Below are 13801 nucleotides of genomic sequence, written 5' to 3'. Positions count from 1 at the left end.
GATTACAAGAGACAATGTGGCTGGACTACGTGGATTGTGTAAACCTAACACCGTTTCTTTCAAACGTGGTGACTTTATGGTCATCAACTCCTAGAATTGCCCAGCCAGTATGCCAAATGTGAAAATCACCAGTCTAACAGATTCTGAAGGATCCAGGTGTAGGTCAATGCTGAATAGAATGGGGGTGATCTCCGCATCTCACATCTTGTCCCTATTGCTAAGTAAAAGCTCTGCCTCTAGTCCTGCCTTAGACATAAATCCAGTTGCGTGACCTTGAGCTTGTTCCTCTCTCTGAGTCGTGGGAAACTGGCAAATCACTTCCCCCAAAAAAACTTTGCCAAAGAAACTGCAGAGACTTGTCCAAGCAATCACAGGAGTCAACTCTGATGTAAAGGCAGGTACCCACGCACAAGTAAAAATATTCTGTGCCTCTTCTTAGATTAGCACAAACCTGTCAGCATAACATATTGTGGGAAGAATCCAGAGAAAGAAATATTTTGGGGAATATTAAAAAGGCAGAATATATTTCTCCAAAGGAATAATGGAGAAGATCTTTAAAAAGGCAGAAATGTCTTCCCGCCCTTCCCCCAGCCAGAAAACTCAACAGAAACCAACAATATGGATTCTGATTGCCAATCTGAGTCTGTGGCATTTGTTTCAGTCCTTGCTGTTATTGAAAGAAAAATCTTCATCATGGTTCAGTCCAAGCTGGGAATAAACAACATGGCGACTGCTTTAGAAAGAAGGTTGCAGTTTATTGAAGAGGAGAGCCAGACAGAAAGATGGCTCTGGAAGAAAAAAAGAGTGAGCACATATAGTAGGGAGTGGGTTTTATAATCTCTTGGGCTTTTGTTTGGAGTTGTTTCCTATTCCTGTTTGTCATATACTTTGACCTGAGTGTACCCCTTTGGCATCTGTGGGTTAATCCTATTATGTACTGTCTTAGAGTTTGGGTGGCATATGTAGATTTTAGGTGTTTTTGTCTTCCTAAGCTTCTAGCTGGAGGGCCCCAACCTTCCTGAATGGATTATTAAATCTACATTTCTACAGAGCTGGTTTCTGCTTGTGGGAGGGAGACTTGTGGGTATTAAGAAAAACTGGGCATGCTTTGCTGCCTCTTTAAGATCATTTGAGGAAATATAATATTCTGCCCTTTTAATATTTCCTTCTCTGGGGGCTGAGTTCCCACACCGTGTAGCAGTCAAAGGGTGAAGAAATTATGCAGTAACAGATGTAAAAACATGTTTTAAGCCTGGAAAGTAAAACATTAGGAAGAAATCCTGACTACCATTGCCTTAACCTCCTGGGATATAAAAAGGAAGAAAGGGAAAACTGAGTCAGACTTCCAAGATTCTGTTACTATAGCCTAGATCAGTGTTTTCCAGACTTGGCAACTTTAAGATCTCTTTAACTCCAAGAAATCTTGAGCCAGTACGCATCAGTGCTGGCTGGAGAATTCTGGGTATTGGAATCTGAAATCTTAAAACTGCCAACACACTGGACAACATCCAAAAAGTAGTGTTTCCATTATTCTTGAGGAGTCTGTTTCCTTACTAGCCTATCTTGAGCTGACAAGCTGATTGGTGTTGTCCGTTTTGTGAATGCACATTTGTGAATGTACATTTATTAAATGCAAGGTGTTTCTCCTCTGACTTTTTATGCAGCAGAATAAGCATCAACCAGAGACAGTGGTGGTCTTAACGGCTTTTCTTCTCTAGATGGCTTGTCTGCTTGTCCTCCTCCCTCCAAATTTGACATCTTTCAAGTCTAAAGGAAATACAGAAACCCAGTGGATATGTATAAAAACAGCAGCACTGAAGCTTACATCATATTCTGAAGCTACATAGAGGCTATTAAATCATTCAGGAAATGTAATAAATGAGGAAACATGGTCAATCAGTGGGCTGTGCAGACATAAGAGAGTGTGATGTAATCTGCAGTATCATTTTGAATCCTCAAGTAATTTAACATACTGTCTCTCACACACATATATACAGATCTCTCTCTCTCACACACACACACACACACACACACATACACACATGTATGTTTAATAAAAATCACATAATCTGAAATTAGTAGAGGATCTATATTATGTTCCCTGTTCTTTCACTTAAAACAATGAGCTCCAGCTTTAATCATTTACTTATGGTCTCTTCACCAAGTATGTTTACAGTAGCCTGGATATCACAGCAGATTTTAGAAACAAAAGAATAATGAGATAACAGTTAGGGAAACTTCCCTAGGTTCATTCTTTTTCTACATGTTTTTATCAAATTACATTCTAGTACATAATTCACCACAGTTTTAAACTTGATTGCACACTGATAGCAGAGGAGCATATTACAGGTTATAAAAAGAGGATTGGGTAATAAAAGCACAATGCTTCATGTAAGAGTTGCTTACAAAGGGTTTGAACCTGCATCAATATTATTTTAGCCAAATTAGAAAAAGACAATAAAACTATAAAAACAAAGATGATTCAAATCGTGATCAAACATAAATCAGTCGTTCAGCATAGTACAATTCCCTCACTCAAGTCCAAGAGTCTGACAAAATAGTTCAGTTTTTTTTAGCCTCTGCTAGAATAACAGAGTTGGAAGAGACCTTGGAGGTCTTCTAGTTCAGCCCTCTGCTCAAGCAGGAGACCTTACTATTCTGGACAAATGGTTGTCCAAACTATTCTTAAAAATCTCCACTGATGGAGCACAACTGGCAACGATTTTAAATTGAGATTTTAATTCTTGGGGCCATATTTAATTTAATTTTATTTTATTTTAACTTAATTTTATACTGTATTGTTTTAAAATTTTGCCCTGTAAACCGCCCTGAGTCCTTCGGGAATAGGGCGGTATACAAATTGAATTAATAAATAAATAAATAAACTTCTGAAGGCTCTCTATTTGGTAAGTTTCCATCCGTCTTGTCCTGCCTTCAAGTGCTTTGGAGAATAGGTTGACTTCCTTCTTTGTGGCAGCCCCTTAGATATTAGAAGAATGCTGGGCAGGAAACTTTGTTGGGATGGCAGCTTTATTTTACAAATAATAATAATAATAATAATAATAATAATAATAATAATAATAATAATAATAATAATAATAATAATAATAATAATAATACAACTTTATTGTCACCTTGAATGTACACCAATCGGCATACATCAAAATGAAATTTCGTTGCATACAGCTCTCAAAAGGGTCACCAACTCCCATATACACTCCTTGTTCGTGGCTAGCTCAAGTTACAGAACTTCCATTTTAGTCTTTAGGGAGCGAACGATGGCAAACAGGACAGATGGAAACGGAGCTCCATGTGGATTAGCCCTCAAATTAGCTTGTATTCCTGCACGACAACTCACCTCCTTTCCTTTTTCTGATCCTATCTCTTCCACCTTTTCCTTATTTAAACAAATTTATATAGCCACCAACTCACACATAAGGGACCCCAGACAGCTTACATCATTTAAAAATTGGAAAATACGATGGAAAATTCCACCATATACTAACGCTGTTAAAAAAAACCTTTTTCCACCCCCTAGATTAGCCACTTGATAGGCTCCATTTCCATTTGTGATCCCAAGGCCTGCTGACAAAGCCATATATTTAGGGCCTTTGAAAAAGGAGCAGAGTGGGTTCCAGTTATGAATGTATTCAGTAAATGCTCTCTCTCCCCCCTCCCGTGTGTGTGTGTGTGTCTACTTGATTTATTCCGTGACTTTCCAATATGGTGAGCACTCAAGGTAACTATCCAACTGTAAAAAGATTCAATGAATTCTAGTGAGGATATGGCAAAGTAGACATCCCTGAAGGAGCATTATGGCTGAGATAAGGGACCAGAAGGTGGATCCTTGCCATCAAAAACTCACCATAAATGGTGAGACTGCTCTCTGTGGGTAGTCCTCTGGATAGCTCCTCCTCATGAATATACTGTAGGATCTGAGGTTTTTGTGGTATGTTTGTGAATCAAATAGCTGGGAATTGAGAGACTGCAACTTGTAACATAGCCTATATCTCGGGTTCCCAACTAGAGTTACTTGCACCCCCTGGGGGTGCGAGACAATATTCCAGTTTCAAAATTATAGTGTATATGCATAACCAGATATTACTTTTGTAAGGGGTGTGCGAATATATCAGAAGCATTCTAGGGGTGCAGGGTGTAGAGATAAATATAGAGATAAATTTTCATTGAACTTCATTTCTTAATCGCTTTTGGAATTACTTTTTACTACTTTTCAAATATTAATGGTAAATTTTATGACATTCACTGGTTCTTTCAATCCTCAGTTAAGTAAATTTTTAATATGAGTTTAAGGCAAGGACTTAGAATTTTTTTTTGAATAAACAGTAAAAAGATGATTGGAGTGTTCATTTTAGAAAGTTACAAATGAACTAAGCGTCCAGCTGGATTTGAAATAAAGTTTTGAAATTAATTATAAGAATTCTTCCTGTGGAAAAATGATGTTATTTTGAATTCTTAAAAAAAAAGGAAACTATTGTGAAGGTTGGACATCAGAGGGCACTGGAAGGAACTAAATATTACAGTTAAAAGAGAACAACAATTAAATCCTACTTGCTAACACAGAATATAGCAAAATTCTTTAACATTGGATGTATTGAAGGATATTTGTGAACAATGGACTCGGAAGTTACTTTTTAAAATGTTTGCCATTTTAAATAATGTATAAATACATGGAAGAATATGACTAATCTGAAAGTGAATTTAAAAATAAAAGGTTACAAGAATGCTAAGAAAGAAGATGATATACTGGATATACAAATGAAACCAGTTGTCTTAATAATTGGGATTTATAAGAGATCTGTTAAAGTTATGAAAGATCTTGTGAGAAGGAATGAAGAAAAAATGAAATAAAATTCTCTAGGACATTATTTTAAGGAATTAAAGACCAAGATTGTTAAAAGGGAAGGATTATAAATTTAGTTTAGAATCAGGTTAAAATAGATATGTTGCTATCTTTGGTAACCCTTAATGAAACTTTGCTGACTATCCATCCATGCTTTTTTTATTGTTGTTAGCTATAACAGGGCTTTTCAACCAGTGGTACGGGTACCACCTGTGGTACATTGGCACCTGGCAGGTGGTACGCGACCATCTTAGAAAAGTGGTAGCGGGGGAGGGGAATGAGCTGAACCGGTGGCAGCACCGCACAAGCCTGAATGACAGACGGCTGGAGCTGCAGGGCTGTCAGGGCTCAGTGGAAGCGCCAGGATCAGCGCCAGACTCCAGCTGGAGCTCGGTGCTGATCCTGGCGCTTCTGCTGAGCCCAGAAGAAGCACCGATCAGCTGGTATGTTGCAGAATCTCCAGGGTCTTGTGATTTACATTCAGATGCTTGGCAACTGATTCATATTTATGACGGTCAGTTTCCCAGGGTCATGTGAAATGACCAAAACCTGCTGCAACCACCCAGCAGAGGGGGGGAAAATAAAAACTAAACACCCCCACCTCCGCTGCTAATCCTCAACAGAAATGCTCACAACAATGAAAACCTCGGACAGAAGGAAGAGCGCCACCGAGTGGGCAGGCAGGTGTCTTGCTCGGCTGTGGCTTGGGGGGCACTTTTTTCAGTGCCATAAGCGAACTGTTGTAAGTCGAGGACTACCTGTACTTCATCACTTTTTTCCTTTTTTTTTTTTTTTTGGTCATCACGTTTTTGATGCTAGGCAACTGGTGGTACTCGAATGTTGCCATATCCTAAAAGTGGTACAATGGGTGAAAAGCTTGAAAAGCCTTGAGTTATAATATTAAAGGGATTTGCCACTTGGATCCCACCCAAGTAATAAGTAGGGCTGACCTGCTTAGCTGTCTAGCTGGGCACCATGTTACAAAATACCCTGAAAATTATCTTCCATTTTAGAAGTTTACTATTAACTTGGGAAGAAGCTGATGCTTGAATTCTCATGAAGAGCTGTTACATCTGAAAAGGCACATTTTAAGAAAGTCTGTTGAGGATATAGTCCCCTTTCTGGGATTCAAAATCTACATTTTGTATTCCACTTATTTCTAGTAAACTCAAGTTATTCTATATGTCGGTTGCTTTTCAAGAACTGTTAAAAGAAAAACTAGGTAACCATACTGTAATCTAAAGTGATTTACAAATCCAGGACATCTGCTTAATTTATGGTTCAGTGTGAACCTAGAAAATTAGGTTAAGTTAATCAGCTTACTTAATCATGGTTTAGCATGTCATGTGAACAAAACTGTTACTAAAGCATTAGTCAAGTAGGTCCTAATCCTACAAAACATGGAAATTTTCAGATCTTGGTTAATAATAGTTACTGATGTGGGGTAGAATTATAAATGAAAGAAATCCTTAGAACAAAAAAGTCATGATATTGTTTTTAGAATATTTTATATTACATTTTATTTGCATGAAAATAAATTATACAACTTAAAAAATAAAATCCAAAAATTAAGCAGTACATCAAAATAGTTCAGCCAGACTGCCATACAAGAAGAAACTGCTACCAGTCAAAATTGTACAGCATTATCTCATATGTAGTGGCATACATTCAAACTGTAAATTACCATATGTAGATAGATATTACAACCTTGGAAACTCAAGTTTGTCCTGCACTCCAGGCTACATATATTCTATTAACAAAAATGTTCTTGAGTACTGTTTTATTTCACACATAGAACCTTGAATTTACAAACACAGCATTCCAACTAGTTCCATGAAAATAATTTTGCACTCAAGATACCAAAATTTGTCCATGAACTTATCAAAATTTTCCCTCTGTATTTTTATATGTGTACCTTTCACAACTGATACCGTAATGCAAATAAAACCCAAAGTTTATGATTACTCAGGTCATGTTATCTTTTTTTAAAAAACGGGAAAATGGGAAAGAACCACCCCTAAAACTTAAATTTAACTACACTATGCTCCAAGAAAAACAATAAATGAATAGATAGTACACAAAGACATCAGTGGGATTAAGAAAAAATGGAAGACTTCAAAATAGAGTATGAATCTCATTAGTTGTGACAAAACATTTTCTAAGTATAGTGAAAATCAATGCAACTCACATTATTTTTCATAGAATATTTTTTCACATTTAGAATATAACCTAATACAAACCACAGTGGCAATGCTTGTGGCGACATTTTTTCCCCCTAGAAGCAGCACCTCTTTATTCTAGGTCTTTGGAGGGAACAAAAAAAAAATCCAAAGCTAAAAAAATCAGCTTGAAAAGTGCCATATTGCAATGACTGATTCATTTACTTTTAGATGTGAAAGTTTTCACACTTCTGCATATATTTTTAAGCCATATATATCTACCTTCATAACAAAGTTAGCCTTGTTGAAAATGTCCAAGCAGAAATGCTAAATGTGATGCTGCAGCTGTTAAGAAAATTGCTGGTGTGCGTTTTGAATCATGTTTCACATGGCAAGTATTCCAATGTGCATAAGTATTATTGAACAATGTTAATAGCGTATTGTTCATTCTATTTTCTGGCCTTAAACCCACTTAAATTATGAATGAAATGGGTATAAAAGGTGAGACAGGAATACTCAATTTTTTTTAATGTAAATAAGGACAGTCTTCCATTAGCAACATCCAGGCACATGAGTATTCCTAAAATGATTCCATGTATACCTGGGGTATCTAGCAATTTTCCCTTCAAAAAATGATCTCTTACATTGCATGTTATTTGTTTTCAAGAGGCAGAAGGAAGTGCAGAGAGGTAATTCTGAAGAGCTATTCATTAAGCCTAAAGGAAGTTAGAAGTCGGACACAAAACTTAACTTTTAAAAGATTTGTCCTGCTAAGAAATGAAATCATTCTGGAATTCAGATTGCTAGCATTTGGACATCATCAAATATGAGGTTTAGGGCTGGTTGGATATTCAATGCCGCATGCCTGCTTCCTTCAAGACAAAGTAACAGGAAACAAAGTCAAATGGACTCTACCAAAGAATTTTAGAAATATGTACATACTTTCTAAAAAAAAGTTTGTCTTTTTCTACCCATTTCTAACTTTATTTCCAAATCAAATGCGGAGTTTTAGAAATCCGGTAGCGTGTACAAGACTTCTGGTAAATCAATTTTACTTCTCTTTCCTTTAACATATATTGAATGTTGGATAATATGTACAATTTTTTCTGACTTTTATTCACATTTTCAAATTGAAATTTTAACAATCCTATGTTAAGTTTGCAGTGAACACTTTAAAAAATATTAATCTCTGTTCTACAAGTAATAAAAAATGCACATAAGTACACAAGTTGAAACTTCAGGCCAGCACCCTGTCTTCGTTTACTTACTTTTTTTTTAACCATGAATGTCTGCAATTCTCCACTGTATCATGTTCGGGTTCTCTCAACCTAGCCCTGGGACATTCATTGCAGTTGGTAGTTATAATCTGCATGTGTGCATCAGTGCAAGGTTTTGAGGCAGAATTCAAAGATCAGTTTCCAATTTGGGGGAGGGGACATACAAGGGAGTACAGACGAGAAATCAGAAAAAGAAAATCTTACAGCTTGAACTGATATCCATTTCCACTGGATTATACTTCTGGTACTGTCTGTTATGTAAAATACAGCCTGCTAAATCCTTGGCCCACAATTACAGTCTGCCTGGATTTTACTTTTCTACCAATCATCAGCCATAGTCCAATGTAGCAACTAAAAGATAAGAAAACTCATATGCATTGCTAAAATGTCAAACATGGTTTTGCAAAGAGGTGCAAGCAATATGGCACAATAGGAAATCATTTGGAGAAGCTAAAAGCTCGGAGTCCTTTACTAGCATTTATTTTAATCTGAAATTCTGTATTCTTTTTGCCCTCTCTATATAGTAGTTTTTTTCACAGCCTTAGTATGTGTTTCTTCACTTCAAATCTGAGGCAGATTTTTTTTTCAAGGAAAAGAGAAAAGGGCCTTCAACTAGTGGTGGATTTGATACATCCCACTAAGCTTATGGGGCTATTGTATAACTGTTGTTGGTAGAGTAACTCAACAGCCTATGCTATTGATCAATCTGTCATCTGGTCAAATTGGACAAAAAAAAAGCCTTCTTCCACTTTTCCCCCCCAGAGTATAATTACATGTAAAACATAAGTTTAGTTACTTTCAAATAAATAATGAAAGGTATATAAAAGGATTGTCAAAATGTTACTATTTTGAGGGAACTGTGTACTGGTTATGTTTAATGCATTGCATTTCTGCAAGCATACTAAAATAGTGAATGCCAGTATTAAATGTATAAACAAATACATTTAATATTTTTCCACCACAAACAGATCTTTCCATGAATAAAGTGAATATTTAAAAAAAATAAAGGGGGGGGGGAGAATGAAGCAAACTGTGTGACACATGTAATATATCCTGTTAGGATTACTAGTATCCCAGTATTCCAATCCAATTTTCATACTGAAACGTTTAAGCTAACAGATAAATATGTATCTACAGATGTGATACATTTGTGTGTGGTTCAACTATTATACATGGGGAAGAGATCAAAAGGAGGATAATATATTTAGGCAATTGTTCCAAAAAAACAAAGTATGAAGTGCTACATCTAATCTATTTGCTTCTCTCTTTTTTATGTGAAAATGAAAACTAACAAGTTTTTCAGTGCATGAATATCTGAAAAATTTTCTTTGTGCAAGTTCTGTAATATAAAAATCCCAGATCTGTTCTCTTCCAGGTGCAAATTAAATCCTAACATTCTCACAACGGGCTCTCCATGAATGTGGTTTCCTCACAAAACCAGCATGCTGTTAAAATGTGCACAAGATGAGGGGAACACCATCATGCTAACTGAAAAAGAGAGAGAGACTGACAAAATAAAGTCCTCTGGTAAGGTAAGGCAGGAATTTAAGTAATGCAGGTCAAGTCCTTTTACAGCACAGTCTTCTTGTATTTTTTTTTCTGCCCAAACCACTCCCAATGCACATTTCTTGGCATTTTCCAGTAAATCCTTAGGCTATGCCATGTATATAAACGTATTGATATCAGATTCATCTCTTCTGATGTATTTGTGTTCTATAAGCCATTCAATTTGCTCTTTTATCATTTTCTTCTGTGGCAAGAACATATTTTTTAATATCTCTACTAATTCAGTCTGAAGCTGAGCATTAGTAATTTTCTTCCGCATTTTCATTATTTGGATGATAGCCTCCTAAAGAAGGGGGAGAAAAAGGGAAAATTGCACTGTGGATGTATTTGTCCAAAACAAGCAAAATGGATCCAGCGAACAAGTTGAAAGAGATACCATATATACAATTGCACAAGCATCTGTTTAGCTCACTGTCTTAATCTTCTGTAAACTAGAATAGTTTGTTTTAATAACTGAGAAAGTCTGACCAGCTTAGATAAAGGAACCCATTTATATACATACTTACCAGCCTGGTTGCATATGGTTATATTTTAGCATTACGGTTATCAGTCATGCAAGAAAAAGCTACAAGGATATGGCATAACCCAAAAAATGCAACCTTATATCATACAAGTCTATTGCTTGTATAACACTGGATTCTTGTGAGCGAATATAGAAGACAATTTTTGTTTGGTCTTACTAGCTATTCCAATGCAGAAAATAAAGAATTGACCTTGTTAAAGATACATGTAGACACTTTGGATTAGGCAACACAGCCTGCATATTTCCGTTAAGGTCATTTTCCTTGCCCTCTCTACCTTTACATCCTTCTTCAATCTGGCACTCACTAAGCCATGTGGTCTTGGAATTCTGGTGGCTGCAATGTCAACACAACCAGAAGGTGCCAGCCTGAGGGAAGGTTTAGTTAATCTCTGCTAAGTAGGGATAGCATTATTCAGGGCTTTTTTTCTCATAGAACGCTCAGAACGGAGTTCCGGCACCTTTTTTGGATGGAACCTTGTAGGGTAGGCAAAGCGGGTTGTATGACATGTGTGAGTTCCAGCACCTTTTTCTTTTAGAAAAAAAGCACTGGCATTATTTATATCCAACATATGGGCAAAATGGGATAGAAGGGTTGCAGAAAGAAGCACTCAGAATTGTCATTTGGACAGCTGAAGGCAAACATTTCCTAAGTTATAGTTTGCAACATACAAAGGTATCTAGAATATCAATATGGCACTGCAGAGCGAAATGCTACCGGTTACAGGCTAATGACTATCTGCTAAATGGCCAATATATTCCTCTCCTAGACCTACATACAAACATACCCCTCAAAGCCAAGAAACTTGTATTTTAGGTTTTTTTCAATTTACAAATTTATATTTCTTTATATCTTACACTCTGTTCCCCCCACACACCAGATTCTATAATAGGCACGTTAGTAATGCCTTTATAATGTCATCCATATAGTATGTGCCTAGTAATGATGGAGCACATTTGCTAGAACTTGGTAAAATTTTGACATGCAATGCATCTTGAAAATGGTTCTCTGGCATCTTCATTGTTGAACCTATCAACTAAGAACTTTTAAGTGGAAGTACTAAAAAATAAACCTGGATTTCTTGCTACTCTTTCTTTCCTGCACTGTATATAGTGAAATCTGCACAAACTCTCTCCTTGAGATTGCCTGTTTTAAGCTTGTGTCTTGTAACTTAGCAGAAAGACTATTTTCCACCTGCCTGCTTTGTGGAGCCCTTCTGACGACAAAGTGAGACAGTTATTGTATTAATCTCCACAGCTTATAGCAGGCATGTCAAACTGCTGGCCCACGGGCCAGATGTGTCATGCTGAAACTGCGCCCACCCCATTGCCGGCAATGGGGAAAAATACATCACATGACATCATGAGTTTGACATGCCTGGCCTATAGTGTCAATTCTACTTTTCATCTACTTATATGCTGTGAAGGAAGGGGGAGGGGGGTTGTCAAGCTTCAAAATACCATTTCTTGAACAGCATACTGTAATTGCAAATCATCTCTCTTAGGTTCCAGAATTACACAAAGCAACAACCTAGAATCAGTTAACATATCTGGGAGGAGTTTGATCCTGTGACTCCAAAGGAAGTGGACAGGATTATGAGGAGGTTAAGCTCCTCCACATGCTTACTGGACCCGTGCCCTTCCTGGCTGGCCTATGCAGCTCGAGAGGGGACACGAGGCTGGTTTCAGGCGGTCATCTCTGCTTCTCTGAGTGAGGGTCACTTCCCCGCCGCCTTGAAGGAGGCGGTGGTGAGACCTCTCCTCAAGAAGCCCACCTTGGACCTAGCTTCATTAAATAACTTTCGTCCGGTCTCCAACCTTCGCTTCCTTGCGAAGGTTGTTGAGAGTGTGGTGGCGCATCAGCTTCCTCAGGTCCTGGATGAAGCGGATTATCTAGACCCGTGCCAATCGGGCTTCAGGCCGGGCTACAGCACGGAGACGGCATTGGTCGCTCTGATGAATGATCTCTGGAGGGCCCGGGACAGGGGCCATTCCTCTGTCCTAGTCTTATTAGACCTTTCGGCGGCTTTCGATACCATCGACCATGGTATCTTACTGCGGCGCCTCAGGGGATTGGGAGTGGGAGGCACGGTTCTGCGGTGGTTCTCCTCCTTTCTCCTGGGACGCTCGCAGTCGGTGTTGGCAGGGGGACAGAGGTCAACTCCGAGGCCTCTCGTTTGTGGAGTCCCTCAGGGGTCGGTCCTCTCGCCTCTCCTGTTCAACATCTACATGAAACCGCTAGGTGAGATCATTCGTGGTTTTGGAGTAGGGTACCATCAGTACGCTGATGACACCCAGCTTTTCATCTCAACTCCAAACAGCATCAGTGATGCCCTCGACGTGATGTCCCGTTGCCTGGAAGCGGTTCGGGAATGGATGGGGAGGAACAGGCTTCAACTCAACCCGGACAAGACTGAATGGCTGTACATACCGGCATGCCAGGATACTCAGAGCATTCCACCCCTTAACATCGGGGGTGAGTTATTACCCCCTGTTGATAGGGCCCGCAACCTGGGTGTCCTCCTAGACTCACAGCTATCCCTGGAAGATCACATAGGAGCTGTGACCAGGGGGGCCTTCACTCGGGTTCGACTGGTGCGCCAACTACGACCTTATCTGGACCTGGATGCCTTACGTACAGTCACCCATGCACTTGTGACCTCTCGCCTTGACTACTGCAACGCTCTCTACATGGGGCTGCCCTTGAGAGCCACTCGGAAGCTTCAGCTGGTGCAGAGTGCAGCTGTACGCACACTTTTGGGGGCCTCCCGATACTCCCATATCACACCTCTCCTCCGTGAGCTGCACTGGCTTCCAGTTGTCTTCCGAGTGAAATTCAAGGTGCTAGTGATGACATACAAAGCCCTACATGGCATGGGTCCGGATTACCTGCGGGAGCACCTACTGCCAGCGTCAACACCCCTACATCCTGTGCGCTCCCACAGAGAGGGCCTCCTCAGGGTGCCACCGGTCAGAGAATGCCGACTGGTGGCCCCCAGGGGGAGGGCATTCTCAGTGGGTGCACCAACCCTCTGGAACTGCTTGCCTACCGAAATCAGGATGGCCCCCGACCTTCGCACCTTCCGGCGCAACTTAAAAACCTACCTGTTCCAGCAGTCCGGCCTGGCCTGATAGCACTTGGGGTTTCATTTATTTTTACTACTGTTTAACTGTATACCTACCTTGCTCTGTACACCGCCCCGAGTCCCTCGGGAGAAGGGCGGTATATAAAAACAAACAAATAAATAAAATAATAAATAAATACCTGGGTACGTAATATTCTTAACTGGACTATCCCTTCATTCTCTTCTTCTCTCATTCTCTCTGTTGTTAACTGCAGTCTACCAATAAGGTTTATTTTACCTCTTTTTTGAACTTTAGCATTTTTTCTGGAAAACAAAACAAAACAAAGGGAAAA

At 39.0% G+C, this 13801-nt stretch overlaps 1 protein-coding gene across 1 annotated transcript in view; it reads right to left on the bottom strand.

Moving 5' to 3' along the window:
* Positions 1-6355: 6355 nt before the first annotated feature.
* CUL5 (cullin 5) overlaps positions 6356-13801 on the bottom strand; it is a 38360-nt gene continuing 30914 nt past the window's right edge. Inside the window, exons 18-19 of the mRNA XM_081326770.1 lie at positions 13649-13772; positions 6356-10146 (exon numbers count right to left, since the gene is read on the bottom strand). Of these exons, the coding sequence (XP_081182896.1) occupies positions 9952-10146; positions 13649-13772 (319 nt within the window). The 3' untranslated portion in view covers positions 6356-9951. The remainder of the gene's footprint in view (positions 10147-13648; positions 13773-13801) is intronic.

The sequence above is a fragment of the Vipera berus genome, assembly GCF_964194415.1.
Source record: "Vipera berus genome assembly, chromosome: 4".
In the NCBI taxonomy this organism is placed as follows: Eukaryota; Metazoa; Chordata; class Lepidosauria; order Squamata; family Viperidae; genus Vipera; species Vipera berus.
The sequence above is the reverse complement of the archived record's forward strand: the minus strand, read 5'-3'. Positions and strand labels throughout refer to the sequence as shown.